The following is a 23,472-nucleotide window of genomic DNA, read 5'->3' as shown; positions in this document are numbered from 1 at the left end:
TCTCTGCTGTGCATTCCTTTATCTCAGTACTGCATATATAATAGCAAATTGTTAAGCAAACTTCTTAGCTTAGTAGTGCACACCTGACAGCAAATGTCACAGATCATTTGTATTTGTATTTGGGAGAAAGCTCTCTGGAGAGTGTGACATGTTTTTTTGTAGGCAAAGTAACACTTGAGGGCAGTTACTCTTATTACATCTTTGCAGAATTATTGGTTTTTGAAATTGTAATGCTAATACTTACAACTTCCACAATATATTTTTTGTTTTTCTTTTCAATCCTCATCCTAGGATATGTTTTTATTGATTTTTTAGCGAGAGAGAGGAAAGGAGAGGAAGAGAAAAACATTGATGTGAGAGGGAAACATCAATTGGTTACCAACAGGGAATTGAATCTGCAACCTGGGTATGTGCCCTGACCAGGAATCGAACGTGACCCTTTGGTGCACAGAACAATGCCTGACCAACTGAGCCACGCTGGCCAGGCCACTTTCACAGTTTTCTAATGTTTTGTGATAATTTTATCTCACTCTTTAAAAGTCCATCCAAGAATAATACCTCAGCCCTTTAGTGTCATGTTACTCGAGACTAACAGGAGCCAGTATTTATAAGATTGTGATACAAGTTAGGCACTGGTGTTGTAGCTTGGGTGACTCGGGCAGTTGTGAAGATTGTTTTTGGCACATGACACAGACTTTGACCAGGTGAAGACTTGTTTAACCAGAAAGTCAGGACCAAGGGAATTGACTCAGCTTCAAAGGCTGGTTATGATGGCAGGATCACAAAGATGTCAGAGGCTTAGGCACAATTTTATTAGTACCAGGATGTGCAGTCATGAAAGGTGGGCTGGCAGTAAGACAGTCAGGGATCATTGTTTGAGAACCAGTAGGTAAGCTCCGTGATTTTCAAAGGGAGATCTGCCATGCTGTGCTTGTTTCTTAGCTGGGAGACTTAGGGGTCAAGAGTAGAATTCAGGCCCTGGCTGAGTGGCTCTATTAGTTGGGGCATCCTCCAGTATACCAAACGGTTGCAGGTTTGATTCCGGTCAGGGCACATACCTAAGTTGCAAGTTTGATCCCAGGTCAGTACATGTCTGAGAGACAGCCAAACAATGTTTCTCTCTCACATAGATCCTTCCTCCCTCTCTCGCTCCCTCTCTCCTTCCCATTGATGTTTCTCCCCCTTCCTCTCTCTTTAAGAATCATTAAAAACAAGTCCTCAGATGAGGATGAAAAATTTTTTTTTAAAGAGTAGAATCCAGCCCTGAGAAGAAATGCTTGGAAGAGCTAGGCTCTGTCTGTTCTGGAAGTTAGTATATAGGCCTGGAGTACCAGGAAGGCAGCTTACCAGCACCTAGTGGCAATCAGAGGCAAAAGCATAATTCAATAGACACCTCAGGGATTTTGTAGGCCTAACAAACTCTCCTTGAGAGCGCTGGGTAATAACCCAGTATGTGTATGTTTGCTTGTTTTGCTGGATGCCAGGGTCTTATGGGGTTAAGGGTTGTGCATATGAGCCTTGGAGTTGGGACTTAGTCACTGGATTTGGAATCTAAGAAAGTGACTTTATTTCAAGTTGCTGTGGTTTATATAAGAGGTGGGTCAGAGGGTTGTGTGTTTTTTTCTAGCTTAGTGATACTGACTCAAGAATTGGATGAACTAGACTCTGGGGTATCAGTAATTTTAACTATGAGAAACAGAGGAAGATAGTTTTTTGCTAAACTGATGCACAAAGATAAATTTTAAATGAGAATACTTACAATTTATAGAACAAAAGTACTAAATGAGGTAGTGTAAGTAAGTGCATGAAATGAATTCTAAACACTAAGCACACGTTAAAAGAATTAAACTATTATGTAATATTGTTTTTCTTCTATTTTAAACCAATTTCTTCAGGGTCTGTATTTTTTTAATCCTCACCTGAGGATTATTGATTTTAGAGAGAGGGGAAAAGGAAGAGAGAGAGAGAGAGAGAGAGAGAGAGAGAGAGAGACCTGTTGCCTCTTGTATGTACTCTTGTATGTGCCCCAATCAGGGATCGAACCCACAACCTGGGTATGTGCCCTGACACGGAATGGAACCCACCCCTCTTCAGTGTACGAGATGACTATGATGCTCCAACCACCTGAGCCATGCCAACCAGGGCTTCAGGGTTGGTCTGTATTTTTAAACATCGTATCGTTGTTAACCATTAATATTGTTATTACCTGGTGCTAATGATTTTTTTCTCTTTATGGGGAGGATTCTGATTAGTCACACAGTTTCACTTATGCTTGTAGCACTCTGATTTGCTTTAAAGGTTTCATTAACTTGATTCTTACTGAAAGGAAATATTTCTTTTGTTTAAATTTATCTTTTTTGTTGAAAGTATTATAGATGTCCTCTTTATTTCCCCATTGGCCCCCCTCCACCTGAAAGGAAATATTTCTAATTAATCTCCCTATTAGAGTTGTTCACACAATAAAACTACATTTTTCTTGAAGACTCTATTGAGCATCTCAGATCATTTCTATCTGCCATTTTATTATTCTAATAGAATTCTTAAAGGGCCCTGCATGTATTAACTTCACCTATAACTTTTTGCATAATGGAGGTTTACTGTTTTAAATATAGCTAAAGAAATACAATGTTAAGGTTTCATCCTACCCAATAGCATTCTGCAAAGTTCAAAGTTAGTGTTGAACATGTAAACAAATAGTTAAAATCTAAATGTCTGCAGAAATGTTCAATAAAGGAAATTATTTCTATCAAAGTGCACTGTAGATGACTGAATTTCTTGCTCTTCCTAAAATATCATTCAGCTCAAGACTCTACATTACAATTCTATGAGAGATCCTTTTTTATGTTTTTTGTTTGTTTGTTTGTTTGTTTTTTTTCTGGTGACTTAGCTACCTGGGCAGTCTTTTATATCAGTCGATTGATGGCAAGGGCATTTCTCTGGTTATATGACACTAGAGGCCCGGTGCACGAAATTTGTGGACGGGAGGGGGCTTGTGTCCCTCAGCCCAGCCTGCACCCTCTCCAATCTGGGACATCCCTCTCACAATCCAGGGCTGTTGGCTCCCACCCGCCTGCCTGCCTGCCTGATTGCCCCTAACCTCTTCTGCCTGCCAGCCTGATCACCCCCTAACCCCTCCCCTGCTGGCCCGATTGCCCCTAACTGCCCTCCCCTGCCGGCCTGGTCACCCCCAACTGCCCTCCCTTGCCAGCCTGGTTGCCCCTAACTGCCCTCCCCTGCCGGCCTGGTCACCCCCAACTGCCCTCCCTTGCCAGCCTGGTTGCCCCTAACTGCCCTCCCCTGCCGGCCTGGTCACCCCCAACTGCCCTCCCTTGCCAGCCTGGTTGCCCCTAACTGCCCTCCCCTGCCGGCCTGGTCACCCCCAACTGCCCTCCCTTGCCAGCCTGGTTGCCCCTAACTGCCCTCCCCTGCTGACCCGATCACCCATAACTGCCCTTCCCTGCCAGCCATCTTGTGTCCACATGGGGGTGGCCATCTTTGACCACATGGGGGCGGCCATCTTGTGTGAGGTCATGATGGTCAATTTGCATATTACCTCTTTATTATATAGGACTAGAGTCCCGGTACACAAAAATTTGTGCACTCAGGGGGGTCCCTCACCCCGGCCTGTGCCCTCTTGCAGTCGGGGACCCCTCAGGGGATGTCCACCTGCTGGCTTAGGCCCGCTCCCCGGGGGAACGGGCCTAAGCTGGCAGTCAGACATCCCTCTGGTAGCCCGGGAGCCCTTGGGGGATGTCCACTTGCCAGCGGGGAGCAGGTCTAAGCTGCAGTCGGACATCCTTAGCGCTGCTGAGGAGGCGGGAGAGGCTCCGGCCACCACCGCTGTGCTGGCAGCCATCAGCCTGGCTTCTGGCTGAGCAGAGCTCCCCCTGTGGGAGTGCACTGACCACCAGGGGGCAGCTTCTGCATTGAACGTCTGCCCCCTGGTGGTCAGTGTGTGTTCTAGTGACCAGTCATTCCCAGTCGTTCTGCTGTTAGGGTCAATTTGCATATTACCCTTTTATTATATAGGATGATTCTTTGAAACATCTAAACATCTGTTACATAAGGCAGTTACATTGAGTGTTTTCTGATGTTAAGTCAATTTTATGGGAAATAATTTATATTGGAGTTTTTTTCAATATAATGAGAGCTTAGGCTTCATTTTAATAATTATCCTTGTTAAAGTATATTGGCTTTTATATGAATGACTAGAGGCCTGATGGCACGAAATTCAGGCAAGGGTAGGCCTTCCTTCCCCCAGCTGCTGGCACCGGCTTCCCTCTGGCACCCGGGCCCGGGCTTCCCTCGCAGCCCTGGCTTCATCCGGAAGGTTGTCTGGAAGGACGTCCAGAAGGTTGTTTGGTCTAATTAGCATATTACCCTTTTATTATTATAGATTTATAATTAGATCTAGGATGCTTAGTTCATGGAGGCAAAAAGTGGCTCTACTTATCTTTTTCTCTTCATAACATGGGAGCCCAAAAATACTATTTGTAAGAGAGGGCAAGCTGCCAAATCAGAATCTTATTTACTTTTTTAAATGTCTTTTAGGCAAAAGCTGACTGTATGTCCTGTTATCGATGGGGAAGAACACCTTCGTTTATTGAACTTTCAACACAATTTTATAACTCGAATCCAAAATATTTCTAATCTGCGGAGGCTAATATTCTTGGATTTATATGATAATCATATAGAAGAAATTAGTGGGCTTTCTACTCTCAGATCCCTCCGTGTCCTTCTGTTGGGGAAAAACAGGTAACTTTTATAGAGCAGTTTTTGTCTATTATACTTAGGATTAATGTTGAGTTGTAGGTGTTTAGATGGCAACTCAGAATTGAAAAATAGTTAAGAACCTAATGGACTTAATTTTTGAAAGATTATTTGAATGAATTAAGATTCAGTCATAATTTGTCTTATGAGATTTAGTCTGACAATTAGTTAAAACAAATAACATTTATATAGTGTGTATTTTGTTATTTCCATTGCTTTCTAGTGCCAAAGCTTATATGTAAGTAAATAGCAGATTTGGCCTTTATGTTTTCTTAGGCTATGTTTTAAGCATGTTATATTCACTTTAGACATAAGTATTTCACTAGTGATTCTCCTTAGTGCTTGACTGAGGATAGACATTTCTTACTCTGTGATCGTCAAATTACTGATTGATTTTTGTTCAGGTGGTGTTTTCAGTATATATTCAAGATTACATCCTATATGAATGTCCCCAGTTCTTTTTATAAGGTTCTATTATGTGTACAGCTACACAATTCCTGCCTAATTTCCTTGAGATTTGTTCATGACTTTTCTCTTCATTCTGCTTCACTGGATGCAGAATGCCTAGAAAGAAGAGCTGTTTGGCAAAAATCTAAAAATGATTTTTATATTATCAAATAATAAAGTTTAGATGTGGTATTATACCCAAGCTTGGTTCCCCTCCATCTACCTTTCCCCCTCCCCCCAGCATGGATCTTGTATTACCTGTTTATTCTCATTAGCCAGCAGTAATATAAGATACTTTTTCCAAGATTATGTCCTAATCTGTTCTCTGAGGTTTCTTGAAAGTTCCCATTGGTGTAGTCTATCACCTACTATTGGTTCAAGTGTTAAACTAAGCAATATAGTACCACGAAGGAATTTGGGGGAATTATAGGATTATAGAGTATTAGGACTTGAAGTGACCAGAGAGATTAGCTCTCTTATTTTGCAGATGGAGAAATGGAGATGAAAGGTGACTTCTGCAAGGTTAGATATGTACAAACTAAATACAGTAGAAGTATGCCCCCAGAGCAGTTCACTGAGTAAAGTGAGGTGTAAACTTTTCATACATCAAGGCATTTCCTTCTAGGTGCTCACTGTTATCTCTCCCAGAGATTTCATCACTCGCTTCTGATTCTTGGAGTTACTGATTTGTTTCTCTAGCTTCCATTTATTCTGCAGTACCATTGCCTTTCTACCCTCCATGTCACTGTTTTCATGACATTGTAAATCTCCTTTTCTAGTTTTAAACTTAGTGTCTAGAGCTGCTCGTTTCCTAGGGTTTTAAATTATCTCTCAATCTACTTTCTTTTCCTGTGCCTCAAAGACACCAGTGTATTGGACCTTTTAAATCTTTTTAAAGGTCTCTTTGCTCCTCCAACTCTCTGGGGCCTACTGCCCTTCTCTATATTCTTACCATTGTTCAGTAAAAGCAATCTAATGCAGTTTCTTTTTCCTGCCTTCTAGTCCTTCATCCTTTTGTTTGTTTGCTTGCTTTGGGTCATATTTTACTTTAATTTTCCCATAAAGAAAATAACTCTTATTCAAGTTCTTGAATAAAAAAGAAAATCAGTCAGAAGACAACTTTCCATATTCTCCCAACTGGCAGATTTCTGAAGTATCAGTACAATGCAAATCTTGATCCCTTAAACATTTATCTAATGCTCTTCAGCCAGCTGACTTCATCAAGGCAAGGGGCCTTTGAGTCTTGAAGATGGAAATCTATCCTGAAGCAGTACTTTAGTAACCATTAGGCAAACCTGGCTGAGGACTGCTGAAGAGAGAAGCTCATCTGCCACCCTGTGCCCTCATGTTCGTCTTGGTGGACTTGTTGCCCTCTGCTGCTCAAGTCCAGAAACTTTTCTTCCTCCCACATTGCAAAGCACTGCACTGTCTTCTAGTCTAAGACAATGGAACCATATATGAACATCTAGGGTAACCAGATGCCTTTAAGTTCAAACAGCTCCAATAAATATTTCTGCTGAAAAGCTAGAAAGACCCGGCTATGCTATATTTGAAGTTTACATTGCTACTAACGAACTCCCAACCCCTCTGTATGACTTTGCTGTTGAAGTTCTTGCTGTCTAACTGTTCTGCTTTCTGTATCCAGATTATCCTTGTGAGATCTTCTGGTGCCCTCATGATCACAGGCTAATGAATAGAACTCTGAATTTTCTTCTGATCACCAAGGACTGTATATAAAACTTTCCGCCAGACCCTGCGATTCCATTTTTCTTTCCTTTTGATTGTTTGAGGGTTCCCACTTATGGATTTGTCTCTGACACCTGGAAAGCCTCACCTTCATATAGATCTGTAGAAGGGACCTTATCCTGCTGTCAGTAACATAATGCAACCTGCAGAGACAGGCTGTCATAAATTTCTAGAGTTCTGTAGCTACTGAAGTGATATCTGAGCCTTGCCTTTTTCTAGTTTCAGTTTTGTTCAATGGGAGAACTTAAACAAAATTTCCAGTCACATTGGTGTTAATGTAAAAATCTTCAACTATTTGGGAACTGACTAGGATTCTGCAAATTCCTCACATCAGTACCTAATCTGACCATGGCCTCCTAGGTCAACTGATACCTCCACCTGCCTCTGAATTCTTTAGGATTTTATCTGCTTTTGTGTCATTTCAGGTTCTAGGGGTGTATGGCAAAAGCATTTCATGAGAATAAGACAGCAAGATAGTTGGTTGGTTTTCAGTTTAACTGACTGAACAACTTGTCTATTTTTATTCCTATTCACCTGGGCAATCAGAATCTGAAGTGAAAGTCATAAAGCCACTATGTGTCAAAGCTAAGAGAATGCTTGAAATCACAATAGACTGGGACTGTTTTACTGGATAGCTTAGCAGCATGTGAGGCCCTGGTCTTCTTTGGAAGACCTGTTGCACATTTAGGTTTCTGTGATGGGAGTGCCTTAAATGTGCCCAGAGTTTCTGGTCAATACAGAAACATTACATTGATCCTCTAAATCAGAGAAATATGGGCTGGGACAACCTCCATCATTGCTTGTGTATAATTTCCAATATGTTAAAAATATAATTCTTAGACAGATAGATACTAATTCCAGGACAGTTTTTTAATTAACTCATTGATTAGGAAACCAATAGGATGACAAAACTGGTTCAAAGGAGGATAAAAGAAACTGATATATAGTCAATGAAAAATGACAAATACTGGAATAAGATTGTTAAGTTATAAACAGGTTAACTTTCCTATTAGATATAAATAAATTATATTCATACTTGGCAAAAATCATACATCAGTTTTCTACGAGTTAGTATATAACTTTACAGAATTTGGGCTCTGACCCATAGTGAATAGATGATTTTTAGGTAGGTTTGTTGACAGTGTTCTGACATTGAGAGGACCTGCAGTCATTTCTTAGCCTTCTTTTCAAGGTCTGGTTATCAACATTGAGTAGTACCCTTTTTTCTATATTCACATATCACAGTTTTATAAAATTGTTTTTATACTATGTGTTTGTCACTTGAATACTTATATTTTATTACTTATGTTTTCCAATGTTATTAAATGTTCTTTGAAAATATAATTTTATAGCTGCATAATCTGTATGGGTATATATGTAATAATTTACTTCCTTTTTATTAGATATTTATAGTACATACTTTTTTTGCTCTAATGCTGTAATGAATATTCTTGTCCATCTCTGATTATTTCCTTAGTATTTTCTATTAGTTAGGTGAGTTCACCCTCATAAAGCTCATATGAGGGCAAATTGAGATTTGATAAGAAGAAGGTCTATATTTGAGGGCATTACTTTTCAAAATGTGATCCCTCAACCAGGACCATCAGCATTACCCAAGAACTTATTAGAAATGCAAATTTTTGGACCCTGTCCCAGAAACTCTGGAGGTGAGACTTAGCAAGCTATCTTTTATCAAGCCCTCCAGATGATTCTGATACACACAGAAGTTTGAGAACCACTGTTTTAGGGAATTTGAGCTTAGGCATATAAAAGAATTGAATAAAAGGCTTCTCTAATAGCTCTGAGGTCAGCCTGCATCACTCTCTCCTAAAACCCAAGGTGCTTAGAAGAATTGCTCTTTTCTAAAGATACGTTGTTTAAGCTGGGGGGACATTTCCTCTAGTAGGGCTGCATATTTAACAATACAATTAAATTGATGGGAAATATGTTTTACGTAATATACATATTTATATATAACCTATATATTTATGTAGATAGATAGCTGTAGTTATTTCTATTATCTGTGTTTAAGTTATAGGGAATAAATAAAAATGAGTTATACTTTAGCATATTTTGATTTACAATAGATATGATACATCTACATTTCTATTCTATTTACTCTGATTTTTAGAATCAAAAAAATCTCAAATCTGGAGAATCTAAAAAGTTTAGATGTCTTGGACCTTCATGGAAATCAGGTATTGTAAAGATTTTTTATTTTTTTCTTCTTTGAGAAAAGTCCAGGAAAATTGACATTGCAAGAGTTTTAAGAATTATACTGAAATTTTCAAGTTACTTTACTGATTCACTGAAATGTTAAGCCTATTTTTATAAGATTTGGTAATTCCTTATCTTATGATATAGAAAGCATTCGAAATTTTTATAGTAATGACAATTTTGTTTCTTATTTAATCTTTTATCAACTTATTTTAAAATATACATTATCCAACCTCAACTCAAGACTAGAATATTACTAATGATTTTCTTTTACCTAGGTGTTCTTCCTTTATTTTGAGATAAGCACTTTTTGGATTTCACATTTATCATTCTTTTTTTAGTTATTTTTAGTTGGTTTTATCACATATATGTATGCCTAAATAATATATCATTTAGTAGCATTGTCTTTTAATTTAAAAAAGGTATCATAGTGTTGTCATCTAGTTTTTTCAGATACAATATTACGTTAATGGAATTCATCTTTTTTATTAAGTAGCTGTAGTTTATTCATTTTCACTGTTGTATGTTCCATGGTGTGGTTAGATGAAAACTTTTTTCTCTAGTTTATTATTGATAAACATTGGTTGTTTCCTTTTGTTTCCTTTGAGAATCGTACTTCTAAGAGCATTCTTGTACATGCTTCTTCCGTATACCATATGTACTCTGTAGTATAGATCTAGAATTGACATTGATGGATTAGGTTATTTAAATGTCTAACTTTAATAAAAGATAATGCCAAATTGTTTTCCAAAGTGGATGCACCAGTTTATACTCCCACCAGTACTACATAATAGATCCTGTTACTTCACATCCTTTTCAACATTTAAAATTGTCAGACGTAAATTTTTTCCAATTAAATTTTTATAGTGTCCCCTTGTGATTTTAATCTATATTTTTGATTACTATATAATCTGGGCTCATTCTTCAATTCAGTCACTCAACTTGTCTACTCCCGTATCTGTCTATCCTAATTTCTCTATCTGATTTATTATGTTCCCCCTCCTGTTCTTTTCTTTCAGAACATCTTGGCTGTTTCTTTTTTAACATTTTGTTCTTCCATTTACATTTTAACCTTTGAAATGTGAGTATTTACTTAGGAATAGCTCCATGAGCAGAAGTTCATCTTACCCCTAAGGTAGTAAACGTACATTCTGGGACGATCTAGGAGTCCCTGCCTGTTGATGATCAAGATCTGCCATTGCCAATTGCAGTCATCCAGGCACAAACCTCAGTATGATCCTTGGGCTCTCTAAGCTGTTAATCCCAATCATTTTGATGAAAAGCTAATGTAACTAATTAAAATCTTGATAGATCTAGATAGGCCACCTCTGCCAGGTTATCTTGTGCCAGCCCCATCTGTGTGTCTGTCTGTGTGTGCACCTTATGGGAGGAGTGTTGGTAGCCTGTCTACAGGCTGGTTAGTGTCACTCTAATACAGGGGAAGTTGCCCAGTTAGATGGTGCTGTAAGGGGCATAAGAATTAAAGAGTTTTGCCAGTTGGAGAAAATCATATGCAAAGCACTGAGACTAAAAATAGCATGGTATTTTTTTACTGCTAAATAATTTAGCAGGTATTCAGGAACGGTGAAAGGTGAGGTAAGAGAGGTAGGTAGAAGCCAGATTGTGGAGGGCTTTGTATTTTCATACTAAGGAATTGATATTTTTTCTTATAGCCCACTATTTTAAGAACTATCCATGACTATTAATAGTGAAACAATGTCTAACTCTTAAAAAATTGAATTGGGTAGTTAGAAAAACTGAAAGAAAAATAAGTGTATAATTTTTGTCTTTTGAGTTTACATCTATTGGAAATAAAAGTGATACTTGGTTTACATTGTGAAAATGTATTTGTTTTATGCGTGTGAAAGCATCTTGAGGAATGATGGTAGTGTTCAAGAAATAGACTTGGGTTGATCTCTTCCATTGTCACAGATTAGGGTGGTGGAGGCCTGGGACAGGGGTTAGGGGTAGGTTATTAGGGGTCAATAGGAGAAAAAAGGGGACATATGTAATACTTTCAACAATAAAGATTTTTTTTTAAAAAAATAGACTGGCGAATGGAATGAGATGGAGGGAAGTGAAATTGGAGACAACACTTGAGAGTCTAATCCACTAATCTTGGTGAGAAGTGATAATGGCTTGGGTTAAAGTAATAGCAATAGGGACATAATAAGGGGGCAGATTGGATAAATATTTAAAAAGTAGAAACATCAAGATTTAGCAATTGATTATATGTGAGTAGTGAAGAATGCAAATGAATGTGGGAGGTTGACTCTCCATTTCTTAACCTAAATTTTATTTGGTCTACTAGAATTTGTTCTCTTGGTCAATGCCTGTTTGAACATGGAAACAGATGTGCTTCAAGAAAAATCTGTTCTTTCAGGGCCATCTTTCCTTCGGGAAGAGCTTGCCCTTTGTGTGATTTCTTGCCTGGAAGCAGACATTCACCCTTTTTGTCATTGCTGAGTAGGAAGGTTGTCTTTATCCAGACAGAGCAGTCTGGGTCACTCTTACAAAAAAAGGTAAGGCTGGAGTATCCAGCCTTCCTAGATGTACAGTAGGTCCTCGGGTTACGTCGGAGATCCATTCCTACAGGAGTGACGTAACGCAATTTTCTTCGTAAGTCGGAACCCACCTATGTAAGCACCTAGTCACTCACATGGAGCACATACACAGCAGTAATGAAGTGAAACAGTAAAAAATATTTAAAAGAAAGATAACAATTCCTGACCTTTACTTGTGGTAAATAAAAAAAAAAAATATAGCACATATGTACATACGTCGAAATGACGGAACTTTTTTTTATAAATAAATGGGAGATGGCGACATACGTCAAGTCGGACGTAAACTGAAGACTGTCTATTAAGAAGCTCTGCAGTCTGTCTTGCAACGTTCACTCTGATCAGTGTGACCCATAATTGGGCTTTCTAAATTCCCATCATCCCTTCTTGCTATGAAGTTTATTCACTAATCAAGAACTATGTTCTCACCCTATACCACTGTTTGCTTGAAGTTTCTATCATTTGCTGTATGCTTGTGACTTTGTCCATGGCTGTAATGGGTAACAGACTGTTTTCTAAAAGAAACGCCCCAGTATTATTAGCAGAAGCAGGAAGACACTATGCCAGGGGTTGGCAACCCCTGGCACGTGTGCCAAACATGGCACGCCAGTAACTTTTGCTGGCACGCGAAACCCTCTCTTATAATCTTCCATTTACAATTTTTTTCTTAATATCGACTTTTTTATTTTTCAGATAAATTCAGTGTAGGTGCATCTTAGATAAATCCTTAGTGAGTCTAGCCAGGGGTTTGTTAATTTTATTAATCTTTTCAAAGAACCAGCACTTTGCTGTATTAATTTCTTTTATAGTCTTTTTGTTCTGTATTTCATTCAATTCTGCTCTAATTTTTATGATTTCCTTTTTTGTGCTGACTTTGGGCTGCTTTTGCTCTTCTTTATTAGTTTTTTAAGATGTGATATTAGATTGTTTACTTGAGATTTTTCTTGTTTCTTCAGATAGGCCTGTAATGATATAAACTTCCCTTTTATTACTGTTTTCACTGCATTCCAGAAGTTTTGATATGTCATATTGTCATTCTCTTTTGTCTCGCTATATCTTTTGCTCTGACCTTTTATTTCTTCCTTTAACCCAGTCATTTTTTAGTAGTATTTTGTTTAATATCTAAATATTTGTAGGGGTTTTTACTTCCTTTCTGCAGTTGTTTTCTAATTTCAAAACATTGTGGTCAGAGAATATGCTTGGTATGATTTCAGTCTTCTAAAATTTGTTAAGGATAGGTTTGTGTCCCAGCATGTGGTCTATCCTTGAGACTGTTCCATGTGCACTAAAGAAGAATGCATATTTTGGTGTTGAGATGAAAGGCTCTGTATATATTGATTATGTCCATTAGGTCTAATGTGTCATTTAACAACGATATTTCTTACTGATTTTCTGTTTGGATGATCGATCTAGAGCTGTCAGTAGAGTATTTAGGTCCCCTACTACGATTGTGTTTTTTTCAGTTTCTCCTTTTAGTTCTATTAGTAGTTGCTTTATATATTTTTGTGCTCCCTGATTGAGTACATATATATTGAGAAGTGTTATGTCTTCTTAATGTACTGTCCCCTTCATCATTATAAAATGTCCATCTTTGTCTCTTATTACTTTTGTTATCTTGAAATCTATTTTCTCAGGTATAAGTATGGCTATACCTGCTTTTCTATGGATGCTATTTGCTTGGAGATTTATTTTTCACTTTGAATCGGTTTTTGTCTTTGCAGCTTAGATGTGTATCCTGATGGCAGCATATGGTTGGGTTTTGTTTTTGATCCTGTATGCTATTACTTACCTTCTTATTGGTGAATTAAGTCCATTTACATTTAGGGTACTTATTGATGTATGAGGATTCTCTATAACGATATTATTTTTTGTTTTCTGGTAGCGATGTGCCTCCATTGGTTCTTATCCTTTGTGTTTCTGTCTGTTGTTTTTCATACTTTTTTTTTCTTTTTTCCTCTTTTTTTAAGTTATGTGTTTCTGTGTGTGTGTGTGTGTGGTTACCATTAGGTTTATGAAAAAGAAAGTTTCATATATACATTAGTCCTTTTTTTTAATGCATCTGATATCCATCCTTCTTTGCAAATTGAGACCTCTACCCCCTCTACTTTTATGTTACTGTTATCACAGATTATTTGTTTATGCTGTAAGTCTGTTGATGATCTTACTCATAGTGTTATGGCCTTATGCTCTTTGTTTCAGATAGAATAACCCCTTTGAGTAATTCCTGCAATGGAGGTTTTCTGGTGATAAATTCCCTCAGCATCTGTACATCTGGAAAAGTCTTGATTTCTTTTTCATATTTGAAGGATGACTTTGCTGGATATATTATTCTAGGCTGGTAATTTCTCTCTTTCAGTAGTTTGAATATTCAGATCCACTCTCTTCTGGCTTGTAGCATTTCTGCTGAGAAGTATTATGATATCCTAATGGGCTTTACTTTATGGGTTACTTTCTTCTTTTTTCTGGCTGCTTTGATAATTCTTTCTTTGTAATTAATTTTGGCAGTTTTAGTACAGTGCGCCTGGAGAAGGTCTTTTTGGATTAAGGTAATTAGGTGTTCTGTTTGCTCCCTGGATTAAAGGAATTAGCTCTTCCCATAGATTTGGGAAGTTCCTTCACATCAACTGTTTGTTAGAATAGGCTCTCTGTTCCCTACTCCCTCTCTTTTACTTCTGGAATACATATTATTTCTGTATTGCTTTCTGATGGAGTCAGATAGTTCTTGTAGAGTTCTTTTGTTGTTGTTGTTTTATGCTCATGCCTCTCTTTTCTTCCCTCTGCATTATTTCTAGATTTCTATCTTTGATATTACTAATTCTTTCCCCATCTGGTCTGCTCTACTTCCTATGCTCGCTAGTTCATTCTTGATCTCTTTTATTGAGTTCTTCATCTTCAGACTTTCTATTTGGTTCTTTTTTAAAGTTTCCATCTCTTTGTTTCCTTATTTGGTGTCTGATTTTATTAAACTGCCTATCTGTGTTTTCTTAAATCTTGAGTTTTTCAGAACTGCAATCTTGAATCCTCTGTCATTTAAATAACATATTTCTATGTCTTTAAGTTTATTTTTTAGAGATTTTCCATTTTCTTTCTGAGCTGCCTTGTAACCTTGGCTATTCATGGTATTCGATGGATTCCTTCTCTGTCTAGGCATCTATGTATGATTGGCACTTTTCTAATAGATTGGTAAGAAGTCTCTCTTTGTTTTCCAGTAGGTGGCATTGGATTTTAAGTTATCGTTTTGTGTTTTTTTTAGCTCTCTTGCACTTCTCTGGTGTTTCAGATTTCTGTGGGGGTGGTGGAAAATGGCCTTTGTTCCCTGAGAAGGTGGGCGCTTTCCCTGAGATCCAGTCACCCAGGTCTCAGGAGACTAATCTTATAGGGGAACATGGTGGGCAATGTGGCTCCAAATTTGTGAAATCTCAGTGCCGTCTCCCTTGGCCATACGTTGTTGGCAGTGTAGCCTCATTGTGCAGTTGTGGGGTGAGCTGGAGGAACCAGGCTACCTTCTTTATTGCTTTGCCCTCTGAGCAATGGCAACCAGTGGACCTTCGCAGCATTCCCCTGAACCTCCAACCAACCCTGACATTAGTAGCAGAGTGTTCCTTTCACTCAGTGAAAAAGTGTTTCTGTAGTACAAGTTCTCAGGTTTGCAGAAAATGTTCTCTGCAACCCTACATGATGGGTGAGGGGAGGCAAGCTTTTGGTGGTTAAGGGAAGGCGGCCAGGCTCCATGGCCAAATAACTGTGGCTTTACTTGTGTGTTTCATCCCTGCCCAGGTCACTGGGCTCACCTGCAGCTTATACTCTCCACTCCTGCAGGAATGCTGACTAAATCTCTTTCCTCCTCTGAGTTGAAGGGAGTGCCATTCACAACCTGACTCCTCTTCTCTCTGGGCTGAGCCCTGCAGTGAACTTCTGGCTGCAAGGCTGAGTCCATGGCTCCTTGAGCTCTTCTCACTTCTCACTTCCCCTGTTCACTCCCACTTGCTCACCTTTATATGTTTCAATGTGCAGATCTCAGATGTGTTTGTGAGTTGAGCAGGGAATCCTTTGTTGAATTTTAGCTGTTCAAATTGTTGAAACTTCAAGGGGAGAGACCAAGGGGATCTCTCATGCTGCCACTCCTCTGATGTCGCTGAGATGAGAAATAGATTTTTAAATGTCTTCATATAAATGGTCACTTAGTCCAATGGCTGTATAGTTAAGTTTTGGTTTTTATAACATACATATCTGATATTTATGCCTGCTAACCATCTCTTCCTCATCTTTAACAGATTGCCAAAATCGAAAATGTCAATCATTTGTGTGATTTGAGAGTTTTAAACCTTGCCAGGAACCTTTTAAGTCACGTTGATAATCTTAATGGGCTGGATTCACTAACTGAACTTAACTTGCGACACAATCAAATCACTTTTGTGGTAAGTATTAAAATGGAACCAATGTGTGACATGCGGCACTTTGGCCCCTTGAGTGTGGCTCTTCCACAAAATACCACATGCGGGCGTGCACGTACAGTGCGATTGAAACTTTGTGGCCCATGTGCAGAAGTCGGTATTTTGTGGAAGAGCCAGTATTTTGTGGAAGAGCCACACTCAAGGGGCCAAAGTGCCGCATGTGGCTCGCAAGCCGCGGTTTGCCGACCACGGCTTTAGGGAAATGAAATAAATATTATAGCATTGATTTATGCAAAGCAAGCAGCTAAGGTAATTCTGTTTCCTTCTGAATTTAAATTGCAGACATAATTATTAAGCTTTATATTTTTTGATTTTGGGAAGTATTTATGTGTTTTCTATTTTAAAATATAAATATAAAATTAAGGACAGAATAGAAATATTATCAGTAAATGAATCAGCTAGTGTAAATGTATACTGAATCCTTTTCTGTTTTATCATGGGTATGGAATTCATATGAAAGAAGTTTATTAAGGAATGCGGATGAATTGTTGCAAAGGGAAAAAATAAGGAGTTTTGGAGCTGTGAAGGCATGCATAAATATCATATTCTTTGCAATTTTTATTTTTTAAATCTATTTTTATTGATTTCAGAGAGGAAGGGAGTGGGAAAGAGATGGAAACATCAATGATGAGACAGAATCATTGATTGGCTGCCTCCTGCATGCTCCTTACTGGGGTTCAAGCTTGCAACCCAGGCATGTGCCCTGACCGGGAATTGAACCATGACCACTGAGCACACAGGCTGGGCTTAAAGAGGCAGCTTGGTATAGTGGAAATGCTTTAAAAAAATAAGAGTTGGGTAAAGTTTCTTATTTATCCTTATATGTATACTCATAATTTCCTATAAATTAATATGCATCATATTTATTATCCTGACAATGATACTATATGTATAATGTTTTAAACTTTTAGAAATTGATATAATTTTGTTCCAGCTGAAACTGCCATTCCTTTTCCACCTCTGGTCCTACTGTAGTAGTTATTAACTATCTCCATAGATAAAACACCTGCACTCTCCATCCTTCCTTGACAAATACTCTTTATTTAGAGACCAGATCCCAACTCTCCAACTAAGGGTTTCCTCCGCCACCTGCTCTGTAGGTGGTTATATGTGTGCATGGCTGGGGTAGAGGTGGGCTGGGGATGTGGGGTGGGGGTGTGTGGATTTGTTGGTATTTCTGGAATAGCTGTTGAGTAGACAGAACTTTAATTACACTTCCACTTGATTCAGTCAACCACCAGTCCACACCTGTGCTTTGTATGTACTGATTTGGAGCATGGAGCAGGATGGCATTCTGTCAAAAAGGATTGCTGCCTTTGCAATGCAGCAGCTCTTTTGTGAGTTCTGAGCTGCAGTTTTCTCTGTTCAAGATCATCTCTGATATTATCCTCTCTGCTTTTCAGCTCCCTGAAATTCATCAAATGTTGATCTATTATTGATAACTCTCTCTTTTTTTAAAGCATTTCCATGGATTTACTCATTTTGTGTTTTTTGTTTGTTTGTTTGTTTTGCTTCACCCATTGAATCTTGAGAAGGACATGAAATGAATGCACTACGTATTTCACCATCTCGTTAGAGATCTCGTTTTTTGGATGTAGAAAAGTTGTTTGTTAAATTTGCTAATCTTTTTCTTGGAAATTTTAAACCACATGTCATTTTAGTTTACATGGGATTTTCCCTTTTAAAACATTATAAAACATTACAGACATTCCCAAAAGAATAGGAATATTCTAACATTTGTATATCCACTAATCAACTTAATAAATAAAAATGTTTCAAATAATAGTTGAGGCCTTCTGTGTAACTCTCCCCCATCACATTTTCTTCCTCCTCTGCAGAGGTGATTACAGTTCTGAATTTGGTGTTTATTCCCATGCACGTCTGTTTTTTCCCCATATCTGTATGTATCCCTAAATAATATGAAGTAATTCTTTTGCATGCTTTTAAATGTCCTATAAATGGTATCATCATAGTAGTGTATGTATCTTCTGTAAATTGTTTTTATTAACATTATGTTTTGAGATTTATCTGTGTTGATACCTGTAGCTCCAGTTCACTAATTTTCATTGTTATATAGTACTACATTATATTATTGTAACTAAATAGTCATTCTTCTATTTATGGAAAATAATATTATTTTTAACTTTTGGTTATTAAGACTGATGCAGATAACTTTATTTACATGTCTTTTTGTGCCTATGTATATAACACTGTCTCTAGGTCAGTGGCTTTCAAACATTTTTAGCCATAATTTATGGCAATAAAACATTTACATTGAGGCCCACTTATTTAATACATATTATGTGAGTCCATTATAAATACTGGGAGCAAGCGTTTCATGAAACTACACCTACCCTTGCTGTAATCCATTCTGGCATATCCTATTTGATTTGATTTTATCTCATTAAAAATGTTGGTCTCAACCTACTGAATTGATTTCTTGACCAATAAAAAGTTGGTTGCAACCTGTATTTGAAAAACAGTGCTCAATGGTGGATACTTAAGAGAAGCTTGCTGGGTGCCAGGATTATGCACTTATTACACTTTATCAGATACCTCCAGGTTTTTCCCAAGGTGATGGTACCAAATTACATTCCCATCAGTACTACCTGAGAATTTATTTAATTTCACATCTTTGGTGAAACTTGATGTCAGACCTTTTTATTTTTGCTAATCTTTTAACTACGAAATTGTATTGCATTGAGATTTCAGTTTGAATATCCAGTGAGGTTGGTCTTTCATCCTTTTTCTTCTTTAGTATTGAGATTGCCCCTTTTCTGAATAGCCTTATCCTTTGCCCATTGTAAAAAGTTTTTTTTTTTTTTACCTTTTCCAGTTGATAAAGAAACAAATCTCTTTTATTTCTGCTGTCTTTTGAGGCACAGAAGTAAAAATCATCCCTTATAAGGCTGTGGACAAAAAGATATTTTTCTATATTGTCTAACAAAGTTTTAAAGTTGGTCTTTAAATGAATTTTTGCTTGTAATGTAAAGTTGAAATCCAATTTCATTTTTTCTTCATTTATTGAATAGTGAATTCTTTCTGTCTTTCCCTCTGCCTTCGATAGTATCTCCCTCTAGCAAATTAAATATCCACATATGCATGGGTCTGTGCCTGGCCTCTCTGCCTGTCTAACTGATATCTATCCATGTTTCAGTATAACACTCTCATAATAATTGTAACTTTCTATTTTGTTGTCGGAGCTAGTAGAAGTAGATCCCCAATCTTTCTTTTTCTTCCCTCTCCTTTTGTTCACAAGCTGCTTTCTTTCCTTCCTTGTTTTTTTAAATATATTTTTATTGATTTCAGAGAGGAAGGGGGAGAGAGAGAGAGAGAGAGAGAGAGAGAGAGAGAGAGAGAAAGAGAAACATCAATGATGAGAGAGAATCATTGATTGGCTGCCTCCTGTACACCCCGCACTGGAGATCGAGCCCGCAACCCAGGCATGTGCCCTGACTGGGAATCGAACTATGACTTCTTGGTTCATAGGTTGACACTTAACCATTGAGTCATGCTGGCAGGGTCCTTCCCTACTTTTGAAAAATAATCTTGGTCCTTTCTTCTATATACATTCTAGAAATAGCATATCAAGTTTTATGAATAATCCTACTGATCTGTTTGATTGGAATACCTTTGAATTTGAAGACAATTGACTTTTTAATGATATTTAGCCTTCAGTGTCATAATATGAATATATAATATTAATATGAATGACATAATATTAATATTGCACCTTTCTCAATTTACATAATTTAATTATTTTATGCTTTTCTCCATAGGTAGCTTATTATTTTTTTTGTTAATCCTCACCTGAGGATATTTTTTCCATTGATTTTTTTTTTAGAGAGAGTGGAAAGGAGGGAGGAGGGAGGAGGAGGAAGAGGAAGAGAGAGAGAGAGAGAGAGAGAGAGAGAGATATCAAACCTGCAACCCAGGTATATGCTCTTAACTGAGAATCAAACCTGCGACTCTTAGGTGTGGGGCCCAACACTCTAACCACTGGGATACTGGGATACATTGTCCAGGGCATTTTTATTTTGTTTTCTTTAGATTTCTTCCCAGATATCTTATACTTTTTTGTTATTGTAAATTTTTTTTGGTCAGAAATAGGTTTCCTACTGTTACTAGTATATGGAGCCACAGTTTATTTTGGTTCATTGATCTTATATCTAGCAACCTTGCTCTAACGCTTAATAATTTGAATAAAATATCTGTAGATTACCTTAGGTTTTATATATATATAAACAATGATAGTTTTTCCCTATTGTAGATTTTGTATCTTCTTGTTTGACTGAACTTCTAGTTTGACTGAATCTCCAGTACAAAGTTGGGTAAAGAAGTAAAAGTACCTTATTTTTTATTTTAAAGGGAATGCATCACTAGCTGTGTCTGCTAAATGCCATTTATCAGTCTGAAGAAATTATCCTTTATTAGTTGGCTTAAGGTTTATATTATGAATGGTTGTTGGGTTTCATTAAATGATTTTTCTTCAATTCTTATATTGATCATATGGATTCTTCTTTAATAAATTAAATTTGAAGATTGTAAGATTTTGTAATAAGTCATTCCAACATTTTTGGTCATTATGTATGTTATATACATTACTGATTTTGTTAATAATTTATTTACAATATTTACATGTATGTTAATAAATGAGATTAGCCTGTACTTTCTTTTATTTTTATTGTTCTTTTCTGGTATAAAGGTCATACTAGCCTCGTAAAGTATATTGGGGGCACTTCCCATTTTAATTGTGTATCTCTATTTTGGCTTCCTATCTATAATAATAAAAGCATAATATGCTAATTAGACCAGACAGCCGAACGGCCTTCCAGATGTCATTCTGGACAAAGCCACCACGGTGGGGGCCAAGGCAGAGGTGGTTAGGGGCCATCAGGCAGGCAGGTGAGCATTTAGGGACACTCAGGCAGTCAGGCAGAGTGGTTAGGGGCGATCAGGCAGGCAGGTGATTGGTTAGGGGCGATCAGGCAGGCAGGCAAGCGATTAGGGGTGATCAGGCAGGCAAGCAAAGGTGGTTAGGGGTGATCAGGCAGGCAGGCGAGCAGTTGGGGGTGATCAGGCAGGCAGAGGCAGTAAGGGGTGATCATGCAGGCAGGCGAGTGGTTAGGGGTGATCAGGCAGGCAGGCGAGCAGTTAGGGGTGATCAGGCAGGCAGGCGAGCAGTTAGGGGTGATCAGGCAGGCAGGCGAGCAGTTAGGGGTGATCAGGCAGGCAGGCGAGCAGTTAGGGGTGATCAGGCAGGCAGGCGAGCAGTTAGGGGTGATCAGGCAGGCAGGCGAGCAGTTAGGGGTGATCAGGCAGGCAGGCGAGCAGTTAGGGGTGATCAGGCAGGCAGGTGAGTGGTTAGGAGCCTGTGGGATCGGGCCTAAACCAGCAGTCGGACATCTCTTGAACGGTCCCAGATTGTGAGAGGATGCAGGCCGGACTGAGGGACTGCCCCCCCCCCCCGCCCGCATGAATTTGAATTTTGTGCACCGGGCCTCTAGTTTAGTATAAATCTCAGTTTAATATGAGATAAAGATGATCTGTTCCTGGAATATTTGTAGAATTTATCTGTTAAATAGTCAGGGTAGTTTTAAACTATTGAACTCAGTAATAATAGTGGGCAACAGTTTTGATGTGTAATAGTTTTCTTTCATCTAAATTTACTTTTTTTATGTTCTATTTGTAGTCATGTCTTCCTTATCACTTCTACTAATGCTTATTTGTACACTTTTTTTTTTCTTGATCAATATTACCTGAGGGCTGTGTATTTTACTATGGTTTCAAAGAACCAGCTTTTGGCTTTATTGAACCTCTCTCATAGCTTTTAAAAAATATTATTTTGTGGATTTTTGATGTTATCTCTTATTCCCTCTATTTTCTTTGCAAGGCAGCGGTTCTCAACCTGTGGGTCGCAACCCCTTTGGGGGGTCGAATAACCCTTTCACAAGGGTTGCCTAAGACCATCGGAAAACACATATATAATTACATATTGTTTTTGTGATTAATCACTATGCTTTAATTATGTTCAATTTGTAACAATGAAAATACATCCTGCATATCAGATATTTACATTACGATTCATAACAGTAGCAAAATTTCAGTTATGAAATAGCAACGAAAATAATTTTATAGTTGGGGGTCACCACAACATGAGGAACTGTATTAAAGGGTCGCGGCATTAGGAAGGTTGAGAACCACTGTTCTAAGGTTTTGTGCTGGATATTTAATACATTTCTTTTCAGTCTTTTTAATTTTTTAATATGAGCCCTTAAGGTTATAAATTTCTGTCTTAAGAACCACTATAGTTTCTTTCCCCAAGTTTTGCAATTTAGTAGTTTTATTATTTTCTGAGTTACAGTTTTATTTCTTCTTTGAGCTATGTGCTATTAAGAAATATATCTAAAATTTTTAATATGGATTGTCTTGTCATTCTTTTCTAATTTATTTTATTGTGGCTAGTGAATGTGGATTATATGTAATTGGTTCTTTTACGTTTGTTGAGGTTTGCTTTATTACCTTGTTAATACTTATAGTCAATATTTATTAACAATATATTTGCCTAATATGTACTCAGTATTTGAAGCTATGTTTCTAGGTGTACGTAAATTTAAAATTGGTGCATTTTCCTGGTAAATTGTTCCTTTCCTCATTATGTATTACATATTTTTATTACTCCTCCATTGAACAACAATTTTTGAGCATGGGCCATATGCCAGACACTGTTCTAGGTATGTAGTGTATGTATCAGGAAGCTAATAATACTTCTTGTCTTAACATTTATTTTGTATAATGTTAATACCAGCTTTCTTTTGGTTACTTTTTCCTGGTATATCTTTTTTATTCCTTAACCTTTTTAACATTCTAAATTTTGACATAATTTCAGAAAATGTTGCAATAATGGTATAATAATAGTTACCAGTAACTGTTATTCAGATTTTTTAAATGATAGAATTTTAGTACATTTGCTTTATCCTCTCTCTTGATCATTATCTCTTTCTTTCTTTCTCTTTATATCTATCAATCTTTCTGTTTCTCTATTTTTTTCTGAACCATTTAAGAGTAAGTTGCAGGCATTATACATCCTTATGTTCACATATTTCAGTGTGTATTTTCTAAAATCAAGGAATTTTCCTCTGTAACCACCTTATAGTAATGAAAACCAGGAAATTAACATTTTATGATACTACTAGTGGCCCGGTGCACGAAATTTGTGCACGGGGGAGGGTGTGTTCCTCAGCCTGGCCTGCACCATCTCCAATTTGGGACCCCTC

General features: G+C 37.6%; 1 protein-coding gene across 6 annotated transcripts in view; it reads left to right on the top strand.

Moving 5' to 3' along the window:
- The window catches only part of LRRC49 (leucine rich repeat containing 49), a 183,322-nt gene that overhangs the window by 14,904 nt on the left and 144,946 nt on the right, over window positions 1–23,472 (top strand). For 5 of the 6 annotated variants that reach the window (XM_005870241.2, XM_005870240.2, XM_005870242.2 and 2 more), the window contains 3 exons: window positions 4,552–4,755; window positions 9,095–9,161; window positions 16,016–16,159. In XM_005870241.2, coding sequence (XP_005870303.1) covers window positions 4,552–4,755; window positions 9,095–9,161; window positions 16,016–16,159 — 415 coding nt within the window. The remainder of the gene's footprint in view (window positions 1–4,551; window positions 4,756–9,094; window positions 9,162–16,015; window positions 16,160–23,472) is intronic. The other variant, XM_005870243.2, reaches the window with a different exon arrangement.

This window comes from Myotis brandtii, unplaced genomic scaffold (genome assembly GCF_000412655.1).
Source record: "Myotis brandtii unplaced genomic scaffold, ASM41265v1 scaffold315, whole genome shotgun sequence".
NCBI classification, from domain to species: domain Eukaryota; kingdom Metazoa; phylum Chordata; class Mammalia; order Chiroptera; family Vespertilionidae; genus Myotis; species Myotis brandtii.
Note: the sequence above shows the minus strand (reverse complement) of the source record. Positions and strands in the feature narration are given on the sequence as shown.